We start from the raw sequence: 25267 nt of genomic DNA on the forward strand, positions 1-25267 counted from the left end.
AAGGAAATGTGATGAGATCATATATTCTCTCATATTAAAATTTAAATTTCAGATCACCAAACAAAGATTACATTTCAATTTTCACCTCTTTTTAGGCATACTTAAAAGTTACTTTAAAATTTATTATATAAACAACTTTAGGCAATAAATGACAATGAAGCCAAACACAAAAACAAATCAAATGGACGTTGGACCCGGGTATAAACCCAAATGCAATTGAGCACAAAATAGGTTATAATCACATGGCAAACATAGGTTGCAACTTTGACGACGTTATTAATTACAAATATTTCAAAAAATAAATTAGGTAAAATCTATTATATACAGTGTGAATTAATAAATTATTTACAAAAGCGATTGTTCCAGCATTATTTTCTCGAAACCCGATGGAGGCGTATGATTGAAGTTTTCAAATATAACGTCCAAAATGGCACCATCATCAACTGAAATGAGAAAGAACACTATTAGCATGATTAAGAGAGATATTTTATGTTTGCTGACCCAGCATTGGATAAATGAGAATTTGGTATAGTTTGATGATCTCCAAGGACCCAATTGCATTTGTCATTGATCTTGCCTGAAAGATCTCGAAGTAAATGATCCGTAACCAAATAAAAGACATTATTGTTAATGAAAAAACTCCTCTTTCAAAAAATTTGTCCCAACATTATTTCTAAAGCTATTGATATCGATCAAGAAGCAACCAGCACAGGATAACTAAAAGCTTAATCCCCTAAAATGGAATACAAATAAATAACAACTAATTTAACTAAATTTTTTCATAAGGCTACTAAGAATCACCATCTATTGATGCAAAAATGATATCGGGCTTCTGTTAGGTAGTGCATCTAAAAATACATGATACCAACTGTACCAGTTCAGTCTCCCCAATCCATCACAACACTTTTGGTGATTTGAAAACCACTAAATTCTGCTTGATTGCTTCTTAATTAATCTTGATAGCTTTAGAAATAATTGCAAGACGAATTATTGAAGACGATGAAATATTTTTTCCTTAACAAAAATAGCAACCCAAGATCAATGACCTAAACAAAGATATTGGGAACAAATTAGTTCTGTGACAACACATCAATACCCCACCAGATCAACGAACATAAACAATCTGCCTTAAATTGCAACCCTTACCATATAAAGCTGGATAAACTGTACCCTTCACATTAACAGTCGGGAATTCTATTTCTTCTCCATTAACATAAAACTTCAATTGAATGTGATCGTAAGAAACGCCTAAAACATCACCCTCTTGCGGTACAGGACCAGAAATCGCAGTTACGTTTGGTACCAATCCCGAGGCCCCTATCCTAAATAGATCTTGCTTATTATGTCTTATTACGTTGTCGCTACACAATGCCCATGAAAATTGATCCATGCCACCTACACCATCAATGACTTATAGTTATCAAAACGTAAGCTCACCTTGAGTTAGACTTAAGTCTGTCTGTCTAGTAGCTAACCCTATCGACCACAAACCACCCTGCTGCACTTTGACTTCGAAGTACGATTTCGACTGTACCAGTGGAGCATTTCCTAACGCCGCTCCGGCTCCGCATACCCTTTGGCCGCCCTTAACAATTACGACTTCGTACCCTGCATAAAAGCAAAAATTATGTTTGTTCGGGTGGGATAAGTAGTAAGCTACCCATGAAAGAAGTGTCAAGTTGAATCGGGTTTTCCCTGGGTATGTGGGGAACAGTTGAAGTAAAACCTATGCCATTTAAGCAACCTTTTAAACAACAAAATACTGAAACAGATGTCATGATTAATGTTTATTATTAATTATAACCTATCCTAACATAACAGTACAATTTTTGTAATCAAATCAATGGTTGCATTCATATGGATCAACATATTCTGTTGGTACTACTGACTACTGTTTTGTTACACGTGTACTCCACGTGATACAAAATATTAGTTACCGTTGCTTTGTAAATTAGTCTTTGAAATTACCGAGACCTACTCCAAAATTGATATTTTCAATTTTTAGTTACCTACGTTACTTGTGTCACCCCGAAGAATTTGTGCATAGGTACGATCTTGTTTACATGTTGAATTAATTATGCTGTTGTATAGAAATGTAGTTATTTGGGCATCGTAAAGTACTTTCTCTTGATTTAACTTCCCGTTTATGTTTTTGTTATCACCGATTTGTACGGACGATGCGTGGTCGATCAAAATTTTGCTGTTGTTAGTGTAAAGTCATTTGAATTATTGTTCTTATTGAGCATTAATTGTGAATTTAGTATACGAATTCTTAGTGTCCAGACGTTAGCCATTGCCACTGCAATATTTTGTGCCGCACTATTCACTATATCCCTCTTGTTTGTTTGTTTGTGGGGTTATTTGTTACAGATAATGCAGAAAAGCGTCTTTCTGAGCTCAAAAGGCCATTAAAGGTAATTTTTTCAAAATTTCGTCTACTCATTGGTATGTTAGATTACATATACTGGATTTCGATACTATCGAATGTAATTATTCAATTTATCAAAGTATAGCTCCGTTGTTTTATGCGGAAGCCTACTGATCCACCTTTTTATTGCTAAAAATTGATTTAAATTTAAATGTTGACATTTCAGATCTAGATATATTTACAGTGACCTATTTGTAATATTTTGAGATCACTTATTAAATTACCATCGATTGTGATATCAATTCTTGTTTATATTCTACCCTGTCCTTTGTTTTATTGCTTCAGCTTATCAAGAGCAGAACAAAGGACCTCTTAGTATACCTTAGTTTCCCGTTTCGGTAAGTATTGCATTGCTTCAAAAACTTTAGGTAAGTAATACAGTTTCTTAAAAACAAGTAAGTTTGTTAAACTCGTGATGACTCTTAGAAACCTTTGAGCACTTGAAAACCTAATAGGTACGTTAAAAAAATCTCATATACATAACTCTTCTTCTTAATGTTCTTACAGATTAAAAGCTCTCAAAGAAAGACACAATAATTGTTAAAGCGTGAGCTCTCAAAGACATTATGTTTTACGGCTATTGGAAGCTTTTAAAGGCCCTCAGAGGCTTACCAGGCTTTTACAAGAAAGACGTATAATCTCTTAAATGATCCCATACACTAATAGTATCGTATAACCCGTAGACGACACCTTTTTTTCTGTAAGAATAATGTAGATACCGACTCAAAATTCCACGTATAGGCCCACTAATAGGCGGGCAGTCGATCAATGGCAAATCTGTAGGTAAATAAATTAAATTCGGATTTCTCTTAGACAAGGGATTTCTTGTTTGCTTAAAGCGACATCTCAAATTAAAAAAAAAAGCATACAAATCTTATTTAATATTACTCGCTTCGATATCCAAGTGTGCAATTCACTTCTGTATTAAAATACAGATTGTCGCTCCTTGGACACATAAAAATCATTTGTCATTAAACTTTGCATTGCGATTTATCGGTTATTTTGCTATCGATTTGCTTGATATCCTTTAATACCTATAAGACAAACCTTTCTATATCGATTACAATGTTCAAAAGACTTATTTGTATGCTTAAAATTTACTCTTTCGCCATCTATCGGCAGGAGTAGGAGTGACCCTCTTAAGAAAATTAAAGACTCGCTCACCTTAACGATATTTAAAGGTTTTGAAACACTAAATATAGACCTTTAGTCTTTCACAAATCCTTAAAGGATCTAAAAGCCTGTTCACCAAAATTGATATCGGTATTAAATTTATAAAGAGTCGAAATCGCCTCACCCAGTTCCACCAACATAAATATAAAATTTGCTAGTCATGTCCTAGTAAAGACATACGGATTTTTTTTTACCCCAGACACCGGTGCAAGTAGAAGAAAATAGAAAGAAAAAAGGAAAACGTTCACCCGAGTTGACACCTTTGACACTAATGGCGAACGGTGTACAAAATGTAATCGGTATTCTTTAACTGGATTTATTTTATTATACTCAATAAATGTGGCGGTTTAATTGTGGACGGTAGTTTAAGAATAGATGTTATTATAATTTGGTGTAATTATTCCTCCTAGTGCCTGTTATCTGGAGGTAAATATTGTAAGATTATGCTAGAATAGAAATGGTGTGTAGGTCTTGGAAAAGAAAGGGCCGCTGACGCATACAAGGCGCACCCACTCCCATTTGATATGCCCAGCATACACCTTTGCCAAGCCTGCACCGGCTCTCGGCACCTCGCATTTAGCTCGCTTCTTTTTTCCAGCAGATATGTCTTCAGATGAAGAAAAACCACCCGCTCCTCCTGTACGCTTAACGTCTAATAGGGGAACCGACCTGAGTAACAACGCATTGGCGGTCGACCGACCGTTGCCCAAAGAACCGGAGGATGCCGAACGTAAGAAGAAGACTTTAAAATCGAAAATGAAAAGCAACAAGTCGACGTTGCACATGTCCGATAAACCTAATATATCATATCCTACTAACTTCGAGCATACGGTTCACGTCGGCTTCGATCCGGTATCGGGTGAATTCACGGTAAGTCTACACACTACGGTAACACTATGATGTGCGAGGAATTACTTGTTTTGCAGAATTATTGAAGTGTCTTGCGTAAATAATTAACGCATGAGTCATAAGATGATTGAATTTCATATAATGTATAAGTAATAACAGCGGTTTTTTCTAGGAGTCGATATTCGATATTGTGATAATTAGAAACTGTGCTTTCCTATACTATTTTTTTTATGGATGTTTTTCTTGTTTTATTGTTGGATTTAGTTTGCGACATGTTATGTGCTAAAAATATTGTCTGCAATTAATATTTATGGTGTCTTGTTCCAAAACTTGACACGAATTTAAATTATCTGGTGTATTGTTCTTTGGGGTATTGTATTTTTAAATCGGTTACCTAGTCGTATTAGCTGACAACATGGGGATGGTAAGCATTCAATACTTGTAGTTGTTTATTTATTTTCTTACATTCTTTTCACGTTCATATAATTAACATTTTTTGCTATGGATTCATTATTTTAGAACTGATCAAACAATTTAAAAGACAAAAGTCTGATATAAGTTCATTATTCTGTCTTTGGGGTATTGAAATTAATATAGAATAGTCTCTTTTCTAAAAGACAAATAAATATTACAGAAAATTCCCATAAGTTCCTGAATATTCACAACAAATAAATTATGGGAATTTTACAACAGTACTCCTGTGATGTACAAATTGGCTATGTACTGCGGACCCTTCATATTTTGCTAACTGCACTTGATTGCTGTCAATGTCCTAGGTGACTCAAGGGTGTATCATTGTTTTGTACGGCAATTGGGACAGTTCGGGAATTCCGGGAACTGAGTGTCGACCAGAGTGTAATAGTGAATCATACTCCATAGTCGTGTGACTACCATCTGGCTTTTTAGGGCACCTAGTGTACTGTGTGCACCCCATTTCTCAAGTTAACTTAATTTCTCCTCGAAAATTCTGCCTTAGCAGTCTTAATCTATTTGCGATTTGTGGTAGTTTGTGGTTTTTTAACTGTTGTGTCTGATTTCTCATCTAGCCTTTTTCAGTTCTTTGTTCCACCAGGCAGTTTCTCGAATTTGGGACAGCAACCTTCATAGAGTCCTGGAGGAGTAATTCTATGGACTATGATAACCTCCGAAAATTCCAAAGAATTTATTACAAACACTTTAATTAATACCTGAAATAAATCTTGGGCACCAATAGACAAACCTGACGTGAAGAGTCTATCCGGGTCTCACTTTGGGTTCGAATAAACAGACAATTAATTGAATTGTTAGTAAGAGTAAAATCGAGAAGGGACTCACCTCGTCGGTTACAGCAGGTGTTTCCCCAAATGGTATGGTGGGAATTTGCATTGCAGCAAAAGAATTGCTTGGCGGAAATCGAAAGGAAGATAATTTGAATTATTCTTCGTTTCTTCTCTTTAGTATTCCATCGGCTTTGTATAGTTTTTATGTAGTTAGAACAAAAATTCAACTTCAAGGTTCTTCCTAACTAGAATAAATGTTCGAGGTTGTATTGTGATTATTAATGACTTGACCTTTGGCACCTCCTAGATCACAGGTTAGTCCATTCATGGTTGTTGTATGAGTGCCAAGCCCATGTTTCCTACATAGCGACTGCTTTGAAGAACCGCAAAGGCTTTATCTCCGTCTGGGATCTCGCTCACATTAGGAGACGGCAAATGTCGTCAGCTGGACCTCCGAGTACTTAAGGTGGTACATAGTCATTTTCACTGCTGCTGCAGGTTCTGTGAAAGTACCCTCTTCAACATGTTTCACTGCAAGGGAAGGAGTGCTTGCATGTGATCGCTGCCATTTATATCCTTTGTAGGGTCCGAGATGACCTTGGACTTCTCCTGATCAGTCAGTTCTGACTTCGGCTCTCCCAAGGTTGAGCTTACCTCGAGTTGTGATGTCTCACCATTGTAGAAGACTCGCTCATGACACTGTTTTCTTCCTAAGGAATAAATTTGTTTAGAGATTCTATAAACAGGGTGGTCCAAATTGGACACTTTCTTATGGCAACACCCTTTATTTTAAGAGAAAAAAATGGACCTAGATTTCTGGAGCTCAATTTTAAAGAGAAAACCACTGGTGCAAACAGAATTCAGCTCTTTAATCGTTTGGCCGGTGGGCGTTTCTTGAATTTAGTCAATTTCTTTAATTACCTATAACTTTCTTGTTGTTAAAGATAATTGATTTCTTTCCTATGTATCTTTTTTATGTAGAATCCATCGCGATACACAGCATTTATACTGGGCATTTGATTTTTACACGACCCTAAACTGAATGTTGACATATCACAATGTAAATGTAAATATTTTAATGTATAAAACGCAATAATGTTTAATGTAAATATGTACGTATAACAAGTGATACATCAAAATTTAGTAATTATACGCTTTTTTAAGAACTGCAAAGTGTATAGGGTGGTCCGTATCAAAAAATGTAGTTTAGAACGGTATAATAAAAACTGCGCATCGAGATGGATTCCACATAAAACAGTGATCTAAGAAAGATTTTGCCAATTTAATAGTAAGGGCACGGTTATAGGGCATTCAAGAAATTGACTAAATTCCAGAAGCGCTCCCTAGCGGCCAAATGATTAGCAGAATTAATTTTGTACCAGTGATTTTCTCTTTAAAATTGAGCTCCAGACACCTAGCTCTATTTTTGTCCGTCTTTTAAAATAAAGGATGTTTCCATATCCAATTATCCATGACATTATACTTTGGAGGTCACCCGCTTTCCTGAGATCCCTGAAAATTCCATCCGAAAAAAGTTTAAGCACAATTAAACCATGAAATGCTATATACAATTGAATTCAGAACAAAAAGGGCTTGAAGGCTTATTATCGGAATAACAGGGCCATATTTTAAACGAAAATACAGTTGACCAGACCAATCGTGGACAGACCATATTATATGATAAGGAAAATTTGATGATGGTTCCGCAAAGACGAAACGTTGGATTAAAACATTAACAACGCTACCTTAGAGAGCCTTAAAAGTTGCTGTGGAGAAGTGTCATTGGTTTTGCTCTAGGTCAAACATTAATCCCCCCCCCCCAGTTATTGCATCTCGTGGTGATTCATTTGCGCTAGTTTCAGATTTGCTACCATCAGATCTGTTATCAGATTACTCTGATATCGTTACTGTTAATATGTGCCGCTTTCTATTTATTTGCCTTTGAGTGCATAATAATAAAAGGTGCACATTTTTCCCATATGACCATACTCAAGATTTGAATGCACAACACGGGAATCTTGAAAACGGTAAAATATACAGTGTGGTTTAAATTAGGAAAAAGTTGCACTATTTAGAGTATATTTATATACAAATCGCAGAAATTCATAATTATTTATCTGTTTATGTTTCCGAGTGATCATTATTGACTTCATTTTTTGCGAGATTTTTTTGTATGACCACAAAAATACAAACACCTTGTATATGGTAGCATTTTTTATTACAAATTCAACTATGTATCACACATTGCCAAAAAACAAAAATAAATTTTAATATTTTTGTAGGTTCTTAATCTAGTAGGCGTTGGAAAAAGAATTCAAAGATTACTGCAAGTGTTCAAACAATTTCTCATTATTTTCTAGAACCAAGTGAGGAGATTGTGTTATCTGCTGCTATAACCGATGCCAATTATTGTTCTTTATTTTCAAAAGTCAAGTCATACACTTGATTTGTTACATAACCCCACAGGAAAAAGTCTAACTAACATTTCTTGAGATATGCGCTGGGGCACCATCTTGCTGAAACCATCAGTTGTTAATTATTGCTAGAGGTGATTCATCCAACGCGTCTTCCAATTCAGTCTGCAGCAGGTCAAGATACCGCTCGGAATTTAAATTACTGTGATAAATAAAGGGACTTATTATTCTGCTATCTCAAATACCTGCTCAGCAGTTACACAAGATATAACATGTCAACATATCAAATTTTTCTTCGTTTGTGAAATTTGCTCAAATTTACATTTTTACAACAAAGAGAAAAGCGGTTTGAATGGTGATCCTTGTGGCGCCCCACTGTAAAGTAAATGATCTTTATTGCCCACTCCAGAGTTAGTGTGACGTCTGTTTATGATAATGAAATTTGTGAACAGCATTTAAGGGTACATTTGAAATTGGATCTGATTATGCGCTTCAATATTTCTGCAAGCTTATATGTGTCGTTTCACCACTAGTCCTAGTGAAACTTACGTACGAATACAGAATATTCTTGAAAGTCTTTACGAACAAGTGAGTAAATTGTAAGGAAACGTGTAGGCGCTTGTTTTGCTTATTAATTTTAATTAATTCCACATTTTATTTTACAAGCTGCCACTGAAAGTAAGTAATGCATGTTTTTGTTTAGTTGCAAGTTAGTTTTAGATAGCGTTTTAGTATCTCAATACCTTTTGCGCTAATTTATTTCATGGCGAAGTCACTGTTTTTCACAACACTTACACAACTCAATTTTATTCCTAATCGATTTAATAATACGTTGATTGTTGTCATCAGGGAATGCCGGAAGCATGGTCTCGTCTGTTGATGAATTCGAACATCAGCAAACAAGAACAGAAGAAGAATCCGCAAGCCGTATTAGATGTTCTTAATTGGTACGACAATAGCTCTAAAGAAACGCCTAGCACGAAGTACATGACAAAAGCCACTGCAACGACCCACTCAGGTACCTTCGTGTCAAAGCACATCGATTTGTGACCGTTTTTCTTTTGTAGGTTCGTCATTGAGTCGAGTATCGAGTTCCAGTCCGAGCAGTACAACACCAACAGAGGCGGAGGGAACAATCCAGTCTTATCATAGCCCAGTACATGTCGTTAATTCGGAAGCGGAAGATGAACCACCTCCTCCTCCAATTGCGAGCCGACCCGAACGAACTAAGAGCATTGTAAGTACGCTGTCTTATTAGACGGAATTTTATCACAAATTTATAGTACACCAAACCGATCGAAGAAGTTCAAAATACGACGACAAATAACAGTACTCATACGCCTACGCACAGTTTAAGCCCCGTACATACGACACCGACACACGTCACCAACGCAAACACCCCACCCGGCGCACCGATGTTAGATAGGAATAAAAATCAAGCAGGCTCCGAAATATCGAGGGCGGCGTCGGAGAAGAGAAAGAAAAAGATGACAGACGATGAAATTTTAGAGAAACTTAGGAGTATAGTGTCGGTCGGCGATCCTAATAGAAAGTACGCGAAAATGGAGAAAATCGGACAAGGGTAAGCCACAAGAGCCCAGTTCCTGTTTGATATTTGTCTTTTAGAGCTTCGGGTACGGTATATACGGCAATTGAAACGTCGACGGGTGTGGAGGTAGCTATAAAACAAATGAACCTATCGCAACAGCCGAAGAAGGAGTTAATTATTAATGAAATTCTAGTCATGCGAGAGAACAAGCATATGAACGTTGTAAATTATTTGGATAGCTACCTTGTTTCGGAGGTTTGTAGAGATTTATGTTCAAATCCGTGCAAGAAATTGGGGGGGGGGGGGCTTAGAAAGTGTTAGTAGGTTTTACAGAAAGACTGAATACTACGGAGGGTCACACAAGTGTTTTCCAAGGTCTTATTAGTGGTTTCAGGGCATTCTTGGGCCTTTTCAATACTGTCTAGCCCTAGCAATTTACCATTACAAACTGATCGAGAGCCCTTTTCAGTATCCAATAATATGCTTTCCTGGGCTTTTAGTTTTCCCAAATCTTTGTAGGTCTTTTCCAGGACTAGATGAGTCTATAGTGCGTCTCACCTTGATTTTATAGTGCAGGGAACATAGGGCGATACAATCCATATGAGAGAGCTCTCCCACTTCTTCCGCTATTTGAATCTCGCGTGGTAAAAATACGGAAGAATTTTTGTCACATGCTCAGCTTTAAACAGAATGAAACGAAACTTATAAGGGCCAAGAGATCATTGCAACCACACTCACAATGCGTTTCTTGCTGGTTATCGCCAGACATATATTTCACGTTCGCTATGAAGCGGTATATGTGTAAATTTTCCTATGCTGAACAAAATACAAATTCAAAAAAATACTTATTTAATTCTAAAGGGACCACCCGGTATATCTCTACATTTCATTCTCATTCTTGGACAGGATGCTCTTCCATACACTCTTGCCGCCGCTTTTCATATTTTGACGAAAACTGATATTACGAACTCCAGTAATTTAATTTCGTTATCCACTGTAACTGCCACTTGTACGGGGCGATAGCTTCGTTCTTCCCACTATTAGTACTAATTTAAATCATTCAATTTACAGGAATTATGGGTTGTGATGGAATATTTACCTGGTGGATCGTTGACGGACGTTGTGACCGAGACATGTATGGATGAGGGTCAGATAGCTGCCGTATGTAGGGAAGTATTACAAGCACTTGAGTTCCTTCATAGCAATCAGGTGATTCATAGAGACATAAAGTCTGACAATATTTTGCTCGGCCTAGATGGATCCGTTAAATTAAGTAAATCCTTTTAACACATCACGGTAAAGTCCGATAACGCAACCTGTTTTAGCTGATTTCGGTTTCTGTGCACAAATTAGTCCCGAGCAATCTAAAAGGACGACGATGGTAGGTACACCGTATTGGATGGCGCCGGAAGTTGTGACTAGGAAACAGTACGGCCCGAAGGTAAATCTTCGCTTTCGTAACTACCGCGCGTAAACGAAATTTGTAGGTAGACGTCTGGTCGTTAGGAATAATGGCTATTGAAATGATCGAAGGGGAGCCTCCGTATTTAAACGAGAATCCATTAAGGGCGCTTTATCTTATCGCGACCAACGGTAAACCGGAGATTAAGGAGAAAGACAAATTATCCCCTGCCTTCCAAGATTTTTTAGACCAATGTTTAGCCGTCGAGGTTGACAAGCGATCGTCGGCGCGTGATCTTCTAAAGGTTTGCCGTGGGAAAATTCTGTGTATGTCAGTCTAACTTCCATTTTGTAGCACCAGTTTTTGAAATCTGCCCGGCCATTGGCCAGCCTAACGCCACTAATCCTCGCGGCGAAAGATGCAGCTAAGGGTCACTAGCGGTAGCTACACCGGCCGCAGGCAAGAGACTATAACGAGCCATATAACTAGAATTATTTCCCCCTTCCTCTCTTGACATCTTATGCGGTTGTACGTTGTTAGATAGTTCTAGTTGTATGGATCATAGTATTTATAAAATAGGACAAAGCATTTAATAGTGACGAATGACGTGTGCCTAATTTCACAATAATAAGCAGCATTGCATCATAATTTTATATATTTGTAAATAGTTTACATTTTATTTTCGATGGGAAATTAAACGTTTCATTTTTGTTAAATAAATTTTTGTGCGTGATAACGTTTTAATCTCCCATTACATATTTTGTTTATCCGATGTTAAACATCATAAATTTTATTAGTACAGGAGTATCAGGAAAGTTGCATATGATGAATAGAGGCCGATTTTATATTGTACTACCAAAGCTTGGGCATTTTTCGGTTATGCTTCACCACAGATTGTTTTACCATAGAAAAAAAATGCTTGTATCATTTGCAACCTTCTGACAAGAAGAAATGAATTACTTTGTAGACCTTGATGCTCATACTAGATTATTTAAAAAAAAATTATGAGTGCATATATGACATCTTTCAACATGTTGTTTCGTTATTACATTATTCGTGACATTTTTCGCATTTTAAGTTTCATACAAAAAAAAAAGTATTAAATACAATAACGTTCAACTTGTCGAAAGTGTATACCTACCTATAGTAGTTGTAAATGAGTGAATGAAGAAATTAGGTATAGTATTTTTGCACTAGTATTTATGAATGAATATATTTCATAACGTGATTGCGCTAGAACATTATTATAGTACTTTGTGCATTGTTGCCAATTAGGTTTAAAATGTACGAAGTGTGGTATCTAATAAATAAATCATTTTATATTTAACAAAGGACTGTAGTTGAAATTATTTTATATAAAGTTCTCTTCCTATGTATTAGTGTTATTTATTGCAATTTATATCGAGGACTAAGGGAAGGGAGAGAGTGCTAGAGGGTAGTTTTGCGAAGGACTACTTAAGCTTAGCGTTTTTTTTTTAAATTCCTTTCTCAACAACCTCGATATATTGTGTAAAGTACGCCATGTGGACGTTTTATTTGGTATCGGCACCTGCAGCAATGTTGGGTTATTCTGTATTATGAATTTCAAATTTTGCGGTTAAATGTGCTTATCATTTGAGATTGAACACAATTCCGATCGTGGTATTTGAAGTCAATGTGGTTTTGTTTAAGAATTATTTCTTGCTTAATTTTGTTTAAATAATTGCGTAGTATTTTATTGCTCTTTTGGAAATAATGTTTTGTTCAAGTTATGAAATTTAAATCCGGTCGTTGCCATAAGAAACCTGTGGTTGTTGCGTAAGCTAATTAGTTTCCAGATAAGCTGGTCCCAATGACGCAAATTCGAGTAGGAAAGAATATTTTAAATAGCAGAGGAAGACGTGAATCGTTTGTTTGGTGGTGGATGTTAATGGAAGATTTTTTTGACTGAGTGAACATTGTTTTGTTTTGGCGATTCGCCGTATATAAGCGAATTGTTGCAAGACAGTTCGACTTGCCAGTTGTAAAGTTCTGTAAAAAAGTGTGTTACTCATCGAGATTTTATCTTATACGTTGTTCAAAATGAATCTTTATGTCGAATTGAGCGGAATCGTGTTAGTGTACGAAGAAACTTGGTCAGACTGTTGGGACTATCTTTTGTTTATCGTTTTGTTTCACAGTACCAGTTAAAGAGACTATTTCCACCATCAAAGAGCCAATATTACATCTGAAATTACAACGAATCCAGTGTCGTTTAAATAGTAATTTAAGTGCAACTATAAAGAAGCTGATTATTATTTTGGGTTATTAGCACTTTAAAATCCAGATTAGCCAGACCCCACTACTGCCTTCACGAGCCAGCTCGTCCGCCCTGTAGTTGTCCCCTATTCCGCAATGCGCTGGCACCCAAGATCAGCGCCGCATATGCTTATTACAGTAACCTCTACGGCTCTACGGAGGTTATTCTCCTGTGCATAGGTCATAATGGCTAACATCTCTTTCTGAAACACTGTGATATGCCGACCAAGGGAGAAACTGACGTCAGCTCTCTGTCAATCACCATATTATAGACCCATGCCCGTTCCCCTTTCTGTTAGGGACCCGTCTGTAAACCACACGAGCCCCTCAGGTTTGAGGAATATATGGATCTGAGCTCACCACTGCTCCCTGTCCGGGAAAGTGATTATGACTCTTCGGTCTCAGTAAGATCGTTCGGATCACATCCCTTCTTGAAAGGGGATCGGATCTGAAGGTTTCCTCCCAGATTGGCCCGTGCGTAAGGCTACCTCGATCCTTCCACTTGTCCAAATCATTTAGCCGTATGGAAGAGCCTTCTGAGCCTCTGCCTCCACAGCCACAGTGTAAAGGCTCTACTCCCAAAAGTGCCTTCATGGCCAAAGTTTTCAAGGTTCCACTGACTCCGAGACAGGCGAGTCTCTGGACCTTTCCTAGCTAAATAAATACAGATCGAAAAAAATTGTCAAGTTAACTAAAACAAAGAGGATTCTAAAATGATTCAAACAAAATTCGGAGATTCTAGGAAAATTTGGAGCTGATTCTAAAGACATAAGAAGAGTACAAGATAAATTTTACAAGATTCTACTTACGTTCTAAAGAAGATTCTAATATACATTTTAACGTTGTGAGAGTTCTGTATTGTATCTACAAGTTTTAAAAAATCACAAAATGCTCTAAAAAGATTCTCAGAAAATTTCGAGAATATTCTCATAAGAATCCAAGATGATCTTAAGGTATAAAGATTTTACAAATACTCTAAGCTTTAAGTAGAGGTTTTAAGAAAACTCTAAGAGGATTTTTATAAAATTTTATACTGCTACGAGTATTGCAGGATGCACAAAGTGTATATATAGTTCAACGAGTCATTGATGAACTTCAGAGAATTAAGACACCCGCCCTATAGCTCGGATTTAATGATCACTATCCTATCCACTGTTGCGTGCGCTTTGTTATTAGAGGCGTGGCGAAAAAAACATGAAGCACTATACGCACTAGCATGACATGAAACAGACGTTAGACACAGCAACATCAAGTAGACCATGACCAGTCTTACATTTTGCCATCACAAATCTAACCTAACCTACAGCAGAGTGGCTACAAAGTGGCAAAAAGTCATACATAATGGTCAAATAGGACAAAAATGGACCATACTGCAATCATGACTCACCCACCACTTCTCCAAGGCTCCACGACACGACAGGCGCAGTCAAACATTGCGCAATAATGCCAAGGAAGATATAAATTTTGGGTGCCCACCAATATAGAACCAGTCACTTCTCATTCCCATGATGGATTCCCCCCGATGGTGTCGTCCCTCGGACTTACATTACCCAAAGGTCTGGTCGCAATTTACCAGAACAAACAGCGACGGCACGACATACGAATTTCAAATTCAAGATTTACCCGAAAATTTGTTCTCAAAGTGCCTGGATTTTATGGTCAAGTATTTCATTGCAGACGAACCATTGTTCAATTGCTTAGGTAGAGACCGTAGAAATTGATCATTACTAAATTTTTTTGCTTTCAGGTTTTGCAGCCGATAGCACATCCGTAACTAATTTGCTGAGTTGTTGGAGGAAGGCTTTATTCGATAAATGCACGCTCATTTGCACACTTAAAAACTGTGATTCTAATGAAACTGAAATCGTTGGAGCATACATACTTTACTATCACCACAAAGTACATGATTGTGACGATGATGTAATTCAATTATTTCGCAAAATGTTTATTGTAATATTCAATTCTAGTGCAATGGGAAGAGCTATAGAGCGTTGTTCGACATAGTTACGTACATGGAGAAGCAAGACAATCGATATGAGCGGTTCTGTATCGATGATTATTTAGACGAGTTCGGTGTCAGTGTCCATCCGAAATATAGAGGTTTGGGGATTGCTACAGAATTAGTTAAAGCACGGTGAGACATTGCAACTGATTTGCAGTATTGTAACACATAGAATTTTAGCAACTTGTTAGGAGAGGCTTTGGGTTTAAAATACAGTTTTAGTTTGTGCACTGGAATTGCCTCACAGAAGGCCTGCGAGAAAATGGGTTACAAAGATTTAGTTGAAGTAAAGTACGAAACATTGCAAGAAGTATTTCCCCATTTAAACGTACATGTTAAAGGTACACCTTCGCTTCGATATATGTATATACAGCATAATTGTTAAATTTTGTTAAATGTAACTTATGGGCAATAATGTTTTCTTATCTATGAGTGGCATTTCACTATCTGAACGTCACCACTTGGTAAAAGTTTTTTGCGATATTAAGTACAACTTTATAGACATTTTGAGAACACAATAATCAGCACAATCAATTTCAAATGTACTTGTAACACATATGGTTTTGGAACTATATTTTAAATGATAATTTCTGATTTGTTATTGTTTTCCAAATTGCGTCACTACGCCCTCTTGTTTCGCTTACTGGAATTATAAAGTTGTCCATGCCAGTTTTTCCGAGAGTCTTTCTTCTAAATACAGGGTGTTAATACTTAGTAGTTACACCCGAAAATGGCAATTAGCAAACGACTTTTCTTAGTTCCAATTTTTGAGTTGGTCCTATGTCTTTATTGATGTTCTGTTTTTTCCAAAAATCGTCATGACTCCTTTATCTAAAGGACTATTGCAAAAAAAAACCTTCCTTCAGATCTCTAAAACATTTGCGGTTGCAATTATTTCTTATTTTTTCAAATAAGAAAATGGCGAGCGATCAAAAATTTCAAAAGAAGGTTTTTTGATAACCACTTGAAACTAAAACATTTATAAAATCCCTAAGCTATCTTCTACAATATTTGTCCTAAACATTTGTTCCAATCTATCCAAAAAAAGGCTTTAGACATTTACTTTAATTACAGATAATTATGAACAAACTAAAAAAAGCATTTAAATAGAAGTACCTGCCATTGCACAATGAAACAGCAGAACTTTGGATTTACATCCTAAAATAAGGCGATTAAACCAAAAGTTGCTAAGTAACGTTACTTCAAATATGGCATATAATAAAAGAATAAAACTATAATCTGGGGCTGAAATACAAAATCCTCTCGGATCACTTTCTGCAAATGAGATGATGAAGAATAAACAGTCCACTTAATTAGACATGTGTATTCGAGATAACGTCAATATGACTTTATTTTATTTCCCTTATTTTTAAATTATATATCAAATGGAGACTTTAGTTTCAACATGATGGGGCACCAGCTCATACACACGATAGGTAAGTAACCACATTGCTAAACCGGGAATACCCAATGAAGTGGATTGGAAGGAGAGGTCCCGTTGCGTGGCCAAGCCGAAGTCCCAACTTAACTCCACCAGACTTCTTTTTCTGGGGTCAGATGAAAACCTCTGTATACGAGACACCAGCGAACACAGAGGAAGAACTAGTGGCTAGAATCGTGGCTACAGCTACATCGTAAAACAGAGGCAGGCTGTCATTGTGATGGTCTCTATCAACATTAAAAAATGCTGACGCCAATGGTGGCCATTTTGAAACTTGAAATTGAAAAAAATGTTATTGCCATTTTGTTATTTAAAAAAATAATTGCTAATACAGATGTTTTAGAAAGGTGAGTTTTTTTTTTTCAATAATCTTTAAAGTAAGGAAGTTACAACGATTTTTAGAGAAGCAAAAGAACGCCAATAACTTCGAACCGGGGCACCAAATCAAAAATTGGAACTAAGAAAACTTGTTTGTTTTAATAAGTGTGCAGTTTTCGGGTGTAACGAGTATTAACACCCTGTATACAATAGTTGCCGACCCGATCCGGTAGTACTCTGGACTGGAGTGATGTAAATAAATGAAACTATGTTTAGTCTGTTCGAATTGAGCATCCTCAAACTGTTCTACCCTGGCTCATTGGATCTGTACACTACGTCCAAGATACAGAGGGCCAGTAAGAGATATAAATTTGGGTAAATGGGAGAAAAGTTGCGAAATTAAAGGTGTAAGAAGATAGCGTTTGGAAATCCTTAAACAAATTGGTTTTTTGAGATATTTTGAAACTTTTTTTCGGTTTTACGAACTATTTTTTTCTGGCGAAAAAAAACACTTCTACACAGCAACTTTTAATGCTCTTTAAAGTGGGGGTTGTTAATTTTTTTAAATGGCCCTGATACTCCGACATCACATTCTTAAAGCCCCTTTCATTCTGAATTCCAAGGATGTATAGCACTTTATGGTTTAATTGCGATTTAGTCTTATCTTGGACAAAGTGCATAATTTTAAGAGCCAAATTTGGAATAGTGCGAAACAAACTTTTTTAACTAAAACATTCAAAAAAATTTCAAAATCAGTGTCTTCTAAGGGTAAAAATAACAAACATACGAAATTTTTCTTCCACACTTCACTAAACACTTTCTTCCTAGCTCGCCAACTTCAGAAGTTGTAAAATCGCAAATTTTTGTTTTTCACTTACACAATAAAAAAATAATAAACTATGCAGTTCTTGATCATTCCTATTCTATACAAAATTGTAGCCCATACCACTGGAGCGAAACTAAGGAGTGGGAGATCCCCCAGCATCCCGCCATACAGCCCGGACATGTTGCAGTGCAACGTTTTTGGACTCGTGAAGAAGCACTTGAAAGGTCGCTGTTTCATGTCTGCAGAGATGGAGGAGAATTTACCGCGGGTCAGGTTTTATTTGACTGCGCCTACCATATATTGACGTTATTTGCAACGACTTTCCAAACCACTATTACAGTACATGTAACGAAAAAAGTTTTAGAAAAAAAGCACCCAGGATTTCGAAAGGGCTCGGGAAAACACTAGAACATTTTAGGGTTGAATCTCTCTGAGTAGACCATTTAGAAAAATTGCGGAATTTGGGCATAGGAAATGTGGCGAAGGGCTTAGAGAACTCTTAAACTGTTCAATAAAAGATTACAAGGTTCTGAGAAAAAAAAAGCATTTCAGGGGCTTTTCAGAATTTTCTATTTCCATATTGTATGGATTCTTTCTAGAGTTTTCAAGAACCTAGACCTTTTCCAGGACATCTTAGGTTTATTCCTTTTCAGAGCAATAGTCGAACCAAGAATGGTTCAAAGCTCCAAGAAGAGCCTATGGTCCCTTGAAAAGGACCAAGAGTTTTCAAGAACCTAGACGTTTTCCAGGACTTCTTAGATGTTAATCCCTTTCAAAGATAGTCGAATGAAGATTGGCTTAGAAAAGGTAGACAAAGCTCAAGGAAGATTCTAGAGTTCCTTCGGGAGTACCAGAAATCTTCGATGTCTACTAAGCTTTTTAAGGGGATAGAAATCTAAATAAACCTGGGAAGGTGATTTGATCTTCTGCAGGTTCAGAAACGCACCAAGAAACCCTTGGAATTTTTTTGCGCGTTGGAAAATCTTTGAACGTTCTGGGAAGCGGTTACAAGATTTTTGAAAGTATTGAAAAAGCTTTGCCCGATCTGGAAATATCCTAGAAGGCTTTGGTATGGACATAAAGGGTCTAACAAAAACTGAATTCCCTAAAAACCTCTGAGAGCGTGAGTGCTCTAGAATGTTCTAAAAGCCTTTGAATATCTATCCTAGAATTCTGATTCTGTCTTGTAGGTTTTGCAGTGAAACTTCTTTAGGCCTTTATTTTCGTAAGTCTCTAGGTCCTTTCGGAGCTAGACGAGCCAAGACAGGTCTAAAAACGGCCTACTCTCTTCGACGATTAGCGATACCCGGCTAGACGTCTGTCAACCTCCCCCTGGCAACAACATCAGCACTCCTAATGGAACTCTCGAGTTGGCGAATGACAGAAGGCAAACCAAATCCAAGTCAAGATGGAACAGCTGGCGTCGATGACTGCCTGGCTGAGCCCGCAGAAGAGCTTGGTGAATGGAATCCTCCCCATTCTCCTTATAAAAGGGACTGAGACATTATCGCCCAACTTTTTACTGGGAGCTACTCCCTAAGCTATATCCCCCAAGGACTGGAGGAAGGAAGGTAGGTGTTTTTTTATTTCTAAGGCAGGCAAGAGGCCCAGGGACCAACCCGAGAGCTGCCAACCTATCGTCCTTCATCATTAAAACGATTGAGACAATAGTAGGGAAATACATAAGGGAAGAGCGACCTTAAACAAAAACCTTCACACCAACCAACATGCATACCAAAAGGGACGTTCTACGGAGACCGCCCTTCATAACCGATTCGCAGAGGTCATTGCGACCAAAGGGTGACTGGGTTCGTGCATTTACATCTGCTCGAACATTGGGGCAGTTCTCAAGTCCCTAGCAGCCTTCTCTCCCACCCCTAACCTGCTCCTGGAGCACCAGCAAGTCTAGCTGGAGAAGTGATAAGAAGTCGGCTCAGAAAGTGATCAATGGACACTGCTCCTTAAGATATCATTTCAACAAAATCAGGATCACACATGTCGCCTCTCCTTCGAGGAGGAAGAGATAGTGGAACACATCATCTGATGATGCGGGGGAGGGATCACAAGACCTGGGTCAGGAAGTTGCAGCCGGAAAGGGTCCTCAGATTTTTTAACAAACTGCCTCTCTCGGAATAAGACACTGGGGCATGCACAACAGATCCAAGGGTCAAAGTGCATAGACGTGATATGCCCCAATTCAAGGAGCTCTCTCTGTGGATTCTTTGGAGCACCCTCATTCAAGCAAAAAAGGGAACTGCGATTCCTGATGAGTAGGTCGCTTTTTTCCAAGCTCGTTCCTTGTGGATAATGGATATGGGATATCCACCTTGAATGCGAATGCACAAATGTTCCAAAACAAAACCGCATCGTGACCTAAAACAAATTCAGTCTCTAGGAATAAGACTTGGTGAATTTGAGACCTTTGAAGAAAAAAAAATGTTTTGGTTTCACGCATTTTGTTTTAATACTTATTACTCCCTGTGGGGAATGCAGTATTTGGTTAGTTGACGTTATAAATATGAATATCTTCACAGAAATTCATTTACATTGCACGTGCCTTAGCCACTAACAGTTGTAAATAGTAATTTAAAATGATGTTTTTTCAATATCTTCGTAAAACATAATTTTTTATTTATAGAGCGATGCTGTTTTTTATAGAATATAGGTCACCTACAAGTAGGCATATTAATCTTTATTGCATAAGTGACCCTTGAAAAATTATGCATACTAAATAGCAATTTATATGCACGTGTAGTAAAATTTACATTAATGTATTGCGTTAATAAGACGCATCAATGTAGCTCATTTTTCCGAATTCAATATACGTTTTCATGTAGGTATGATAAAATAACAAGTCATTTACAAACAACTTTATTGTTAACATAAAAACAAATTATAATGAAACATAAATCATAAAGACATCACAACAACTACACAGCGTAAGAATGAGGAATACCATTTCGCTAATTTCAATTTGCTACATACAAACAATTGGCTTTTACGAAAATATGCAAAACGGATATATCTTAGAAAGTATAGGCATTTAAATATCGATTGTCCAAATTACTCTAACATTAGCTAAGATTAGCTTTGCTGAATACCATTCTTATGAGGTATAAAGTTGATGGAAGCCGAGTTGATGCAGAAACGCCTCTTCGTCGGTTTGGGACCATCGTTGAATACATGTCCCAGATGAGCGTTGCACGCGGCGCAAGAAACCTCTGTTCGAATTCGCCCTGGTTGGGAGATTAGGAGTAGTAGGTTACCTCCAACTTTTGGTACGATGGGATAGGGTACAGGGGCGTAAAAAAATATCGGACGGGATTCGGGTTAATTAGTAAATGAAAAATTAACTCAAATTTACGGATTGACATAAACAAAAATGCGAGTTAACGAAAACAATATGTACAGGGAAGGTCATGAGGCAGGAAATACGGAAATGAAAAAGAAAATAGCTCAATTAGCATCCCAAAGATGTTCATAAAAATAAAAACGCAAAACCCATCAAACTGCATGCCAAAACCACAACACTGTAGCTGGTGAATTATCTTCTTGACTATATCTACACTAATATTAGTTTAATGCAGGTGAAAGTAGCGATAGTTAAGCACATTCCCTCAAGTCAACAGCATAACAAAATAGACCTCGTTCTTGCAAAATATGATCATAAGATTTTAAGCCTTGTTTTCAAAAATTTGAGCTTGTAGTCATATTACTAATGCTTTTCTGAAAATTATCGTTTTTTTTTCTGTAGGATAAAAATTGAGTAAGATATCGTCCGTTTAAGGTTTGCATAGACAGTGCATTCAAGATAACGAGGGTCACTTCAATATCTCTATCCGATCGCGTATTGAAACTTCCGGTTTAACCAACTTGCGTTTTTCAAATGCAATGTCTATGTTTTTTTAAGATACTTAGAGAACTTATGAAATCAAACATGCAATGTGCCATATCACACAGAAAAGACCTATATCAATTTGTTCAATGTGGCATACTCTTGCGCTATCCGTGTAACACAACTTCAACCGCGCATCCTGACAGCACACGGCATGCTAGTAATAAGTTTTTTAAATATTGCATCAAGAATTTCCCAATTTTTCTGTATATCAACCATATGTTGTCGTACAGCAAATTGGGAATATTGGAATATAGTACGAAATCCAATCAAATCAACCTACACTTGAAGAGCTGTTGAAAGCGATTTTTTGTAGCTGTAAAAAAGCGTGCAGGTGGGTAAAACTTTTCTGCAATTCGACATGTGTAATAAGCAGCAAAGACAATTGTGAAAATAGTGCTCCAATTATGGGACGAGGACTAGGTGAAAAAGAATGATGACATATGTTTTTTGTAATAAACCAAAAATACAAAAATTAACATCCAATAAAATGTTTATTTTTCCTATTTTTTATTGTAAATTGTATGGGGTTGTTTTTTTAAGAGTTAATAAAGTCAATACATTTCATTTTAAATAATGACAATACAATATAGTACATTTTGAACCATATTAACTGTAATTGTTCCATTTTTTGTAAGGGGTGGATTTAATGAGGGTTGAAGTAAATGATCAAAAATCAAAACAAAACAAAAATCTAAAAATAATTGAATCATTTAAAGTTGCTGAATATCATGTTTCAACATTATTTTTTAATTATTACTGTCATAGGGTCTTTTATTTTGCCTTTATTTTTGAGTGGGCGGGGTTTCAGCCAAGGCCAACCCACTATACAATACAAATATCCATGCCCGAACCCGGATTCAAACCAAGGACCCTTAGCACCACAGTCCAGTTTCAACTGAACTGCGCCGGGTCTTATAATTTATTCATAAAAATGTCAATTGATGGTTATAATTACAAGCTTGAATCTACAATTTTATAATTATTTGGAAAATGGGGTAGAAAAAAATCATTAAAAATAGTAGCGAACAGCACAGGCTGATATTTGAAGTAGAGGGTAAGTAGAATTCAAATCGGAGATATTTAATCATTCCAAGTGGCTAAAGAACCTTGTGAAGACATTTTTTTAATTATTCTAGGCGGGTGGCTTTTAGTAGCGAAACGATTTAATAAATCATAAATTATGTCCCTTATTGTAATTTGCATTTGCATTTTACTGTTGAAATCATGCAAAAGTGGTGGCGAATGCGTTAATTTTAAAAAATTTGGTTTCGTTGTTTAAAGATACCTAAATATGACATTTTGTATACTCCAGAATTCTTTTTCGCATCCCTGTTCAGAAGTTTGCCAAGTTGGGGAAGAACTTTTGTAAAATTGGAGAGGGCATAATTTAATAATTTTTGAATTTTTTAATTATTATTTGAATAGAATTTTAAGAATATTTTGGATTTAAAAAATCAAGTCGGCATTGACAATGCAGCAAAAACTTTTTTTGCTCATGATACGACAAAATGTTACTAACAAAAATTGTTCACCATGAGGAATTATGACTATACAACATTTCAACAATATTTACGACCCAAAAATGCAGTTTACCTGAAAAGAAAATAGTTTATGCTTCACTGTCAAGGCCGACTTGATTTTTAAAAACCCAAAATATTCTTACAATTCTATTCACACCAAGCAGGGCTTTTTCGCAGAATCTTAAAATAAAATTCAAAAATGTTTAGTCCATCACATCTCTTGTAACATCAATCCAGGGACACACTGTATATCATTTTTCAAATTTTTGAAATGAACAACAGTCATTTTTATTGATTGGTACCGGCTGCCTCAGCTACCATGGATGCAAGTCGGGATGCAATAAACAAAGTCTCCATGACTCCATGGTCTACTATTTAAAAACCGTAAAAAATGTTTTTATTTTTGATCCATGGCAAAAATTAAAAAAATTAAGTTGTGATAAATCAATGTAATTAGAAAAATAATGGCAAAAAATTGACGTTAAGATATACAGGGTGTTGCTGAAAAATCTCCCTAAGGGCAAATGGCACACAATCGATTTTTGTTTCGCTCGATTCTCACCAAATATTGTTGTAATGTTCTCAATACGGCTCAGAGTACTGCCAGATCCTACGCAATACTGAGGCCTGACACTGCTCAGTATTGCTGTACATTTGTATACCTCTACTGTAAGTAAGACACCCTTCGATCTCTAAGGGTATTTGATCCAATGTACCAATCTATTTAGAATCATAGAGACTAGCATGCTAAGCCTTAGCTGTATATTTTGCTTAATCTAATTTCCCAAATTCTACAGAATGTTACCAAATAAATAAAAAAAATAGATTAAATACAATTTGGCATTTGGTGTTTTGCGACCTTTAACCTTGGTAAAAGCAGGTCAATTTTGAAATACTGGCACAGATGTTTGTACAAACAGCCTTTAGTAGGAAAAATACCAAGGTTGTATGAACTCGGGCACAAAATTCCTGAACACTTTACACTCGGTCAAGTGTTTAAAGTAAATAAATACGTCGAATGATACAAAGAATGTCATCGGGAATTGTTAATGAAGTGCACATCCGATAATCTCCTTACTTAATAAATCTCTGTCATTGACCTGATAACCTTTGAATTACCGAAAGAGATTCATCAACAAATCCTTGTAAGGTTCAACGTCACCATTCACAACACAAGCGAGTCAATGCACAAGCAGATTTGGGATTAATTAGGATTGTAAGGATCAATCTAACAAAGTTTGTGCCGCTTCTAAGTATTAAATAAGCCGACAAACTTGCGTTAGAAAAAGAGAAAATTTAAAACGGAACACTCGACTTACCCCCTGACGTATCGGGCGTCAGTTTAACTTTGCCTTGCTCGAGAACGTCGTTAAATGCGGGCCAGCCGCATCCGCTGTCGTATTTTGTATTGGAACTAAAAAGGGGTTGCTCGCATACTACGCAAATGTAGGTACCTTCCTCGTAAAACTTATTATAGCAGCCTAAAATATGCGAGTAATTTTTGATGAATTAAGTTAAAAATAAATACCTGTGAAGGGTCGTTCGGTGCCCCGTTCTTGAGTAACGTGGTACTGCATCGGTGTTAGTTTGGTTTTCAGTTCTCGCTTGTCTATTGCTTCCATACTCAGGCAGGCTAAAAAAAGTAATACTGCAGTGAGTAAAGCTCGAGTAATTTAAACGTTATTAATAAAAGTAACGCCCACACCAAATTGGGAATGAATAGAGGCAATCACCTGAGGACGAACGTGGATTTTTAATCGCGACCGCTCGCTTAAATACTGCCCCCCAAAGTACCTTTTCCACTTGTCTTATCATCCCATACTAAGTAATTACAGCGAATTTTAATTACAGCCGTAAAAGTTTTTAAAAGCGGCCCGATGACATTTGACAGAGTTCACGTCGTTCAAGTTC

The 25267-nt window shown here is 36.8% G+C and overlaps 4 protein-coding genes and 1 long non-coding RNA gene across 10 annotated transcripts; 2 read left to right on the forward strand and 3 right to left on the reverse strand.

Annotated features, from left to right (window-relative positions):
* Positions 1–29: 29 nt before the first annotated feature.
* On the reverse strand, positions 30–1871 carry LOC116170444 (SPRY domain-containing protein 7). Its single transcript, XM_031486854.1, has 4 exons — positions 1661–1871; positions 1438–1608; positions 1147–1395; positions 30–443 (listed from the first exon to the last, which is right to left on the reverse strand). The coding sequence occupies exons 1-4, from the start codon at positions 1776–1778 to the stop codon at positions 346–348; spliced, it is 636 nt and encodes a 211-aa protein (XP_031342714.1). The 5' UTR covers positions 1779–1871; the 3' UTR covers positions 30–345.
* A 1963-nt stretch (positions 1872–3834) lies between these two features.
* LOC116170443 (serine/threonine-protein kinase PAK 1) lies at positions 3835–12401 on the forward strand. 3 transcript variants are annotated; one of them, XM_031486852.1, is made up of 10 exons: positions 3835–4027; positions 4203–4471; positions 8973–9141; positions 9191–9360; positions 9407–9705; positions 9750–9927; positions 10744–10945; positions 10998–11113; positions 11160–11378; positions 11429–12401. In XM_031486852.1, the coding sequence occupies exons 2-10, from the start codon at positions 4205–4207 to the stop codon at positions 11510–11512; spliced, it is 1704 nt and encodes a 567-aa protein (XP_031342712.1). In that variant the 5' UTR covers positions 3835–4027; positions 4203–4204; the 3' UTR covers positions 11513–12401. The 3 variants fall into 3 exon arrangements, with proteins under 3 accessions (XP_031342712.1, XP_031342711.1, XP_031342713.1); XM_031486851.1 differs by having other exon boundaries at positions 3836–4027; positions 4200–4471; XM_031486853.1 differs by lacking the exons at positions 3835–4027; positions 4203–4471 and adding an exon at positions 4746–4874.
* Positions 4872–6546, reverse strand: LOC116170445. Its single transcript, XR_004145236.1, has 3 exons — positions 5765–6546; positions 5638–5697; positions 4872–5582 (listed from the first exon to the last, which is right to left on the reverse strand). It is a non-coding gene; the product is annotated as an uncharacterized LOC116170445 (long non-coding RNA).
* Positions 12402–14594: 2193 nt separating the features above from the next.
* On the forward strand, positions 14595–18012 carry LOC116171153. Of its 2 annotated transcripts, XR_004145381.1 has the most exons (5): positions 14595–15052; positions 15099–15271; positions 15319–15485; positions 15534–17141; positions 17197–18012. XR_004145381.1 is itself a non-coding variant. In XM_031487847.1 (4 exons), exons 1-4 carry the CDS (start codon positions 14857–14859, stop codon positions 15736–15738), a joined length of 741 nt encoding a protein of 246 aa, XP_031343707.1. In that variant the 5' UTR covers positions 14595–14856; the 3' UTR covers positions 15739–18012. The 2 variants fall into 2 exon arrangements, 1 of the variants encoding a protein (XP_031343707.1); XM_031487847.1 differs by having other exon boundaries at positions 15534–18012.
* A 2781-nt stretch (positions 18013–20793) lies between these two features.
* LOC116170253 (methionine-R-sulfoxide reductase B1) lies at positions 20794–25263 on the reverse strand. Of its 3 annotated transcripts, none has more exons than XM_031486502.1 (4): positions 25151–25263; positions 24885–24989; positions 24676–24837; positions 20794–21210 (listed from the first exon to the last, which is right to left on the reverse strand). In XM_031486502.1, the coding sequence occupies exons 2-4, from the start codon at positions 24976–24978 to the stop codon at positions 21023–21025; spliced, it is 444 nt and encodes a 147-aa protein (XP_031342362.1). In that variant the 5' UTR covers positions 24979–24989; positions 25151–25263; the 3' UTR covers positions 20794–21022. The 3 variants fall into 3 exon arrangements, with proteins under 3 accessions (XP_031342362.1, XP_031342360.1, XP_031342361.1); XM_031486500.1 differs by having other exon boundaries at positions 25090–25250; XM_031486501.1 differs by having other exon boundaries at positions 20794–21174; positions 25090–25249.
* Positions 25264–25267: the final 4 nt, after the last annotated feature.

The sequence above is a fragment of the Photinus pyralis genome, unplaced genomic scaffold (assembly GCF_008802855.1).
Source record: "Photinus pyralis isolate 1611_PpyrPB1 unplaced genomic scaffold, Ppyr1.3 Ppyr1.4_LG5, whole genome shotgun sequence".
Lineage (NCBI taxonomy): Eukaryota > Metazoa > Arthropoda > Insecta > Coleoptera > Lampyridae > Photinus > Photinus pyralis.

What these genes read in the sequence shown, in the direction of transcription:
- LOC116170253 (XM_031486500.1), bottom strand. Translation starts at nt 25,171, where the DNA reads ATGATAAGACAAGTGGAAAAGGTACTTTGGGGGGCAGTATTTAAGCGA. An exon ending in AAATCCACGTTCGTCCTCAG is followed by an intron (nt 24,990 to 25,089) that starts GTGATTGCCTCT and finishes TACTTTTTTTAG; the next exon opens with CCTGCCTGAGTATGGAAGCA. An exon ending in GACGCCCGATACGTCAGGGG is followed by an intron (nt 21,211 to 24,675) that starts GTAAGTCGAGTG and finishes TCGTACCAAAAG; the next exon opens with TTGGAGGTAACCTACTACTC.
- LOC116170444 (XM_031486854.1), bottom strand. Translation starts at nt 1,778, where the DNA reads ATGACATCTGTTTCAGTATTTTGTTGTTTAAAAGGTTGCTTAAATGGC. An exon ending in ACTTGACACTTCTTTCATGG is followed by an intron (nt 1,609 to 1,660) that starts GTAGCTTACTAC and finishes GCTTTTATGCAG; the next exon opens with GGTACGAAGTCGTAATTGTT. An exon ending in AGTTTATCCAGCTTTATATG is followed by an intron (nt 444 to 1,146) that starts GTAAGGGTTGCA and finishes TTCTCATTTCAG; the next exon opens with TTGATGATGGTGCCATTTTG.
- LOC116170443 (XM_031486852.1), top strand. Translation starts at nt 4,205, where the DNA reads ATGTCTTCAGATGAAGAAAAACCACCCGCTCCTCCTGTACGCTTAACG. An exon ending in CACTGCAACGACCCACTCAG is followed by an intron (nt 9,142 to 9,190) that starts GTACCTTCGTGT and finishes TTTCTTTTGTAG; the next exon opens with GTTCGTCATTGAGTCGAGTA. An exon ending in GGAAACAGTACGGCCCGAAG is followed by an intron (nt 11,114 to 11,159) that starts GTAAATCTTCGC and finishes CGAAATTTGTAG; the next exon opens with GTAGACGTCTGGTCGTTAGG.
- LOC116171153 (XM_031487847.1), top strand. Translation starts at nt 14,857, where the DNA reads ATGATGGATTCCCCCCGATGGTGTCGTCCCTCGGACTTACATTACCCA. An exon ending in ACCATTGTTCAATTGCTTAG is followed by an intron (nt 15,053 to 15,098) that starts GTAGAGACCGTA and finishes TTTTGCTTTCAG; the next exon opens with GTTTTGCAGCCGATAGCACA. An exon ending in ACAGAATTAGTTAAAGCACG is followed by an intron (nt 15,486 to 15,533) that starts GTGAGACATTGC and finishes ATAGAATTTTAG; the next exon opens with CAACTTGTTAGGAGAGGCTT.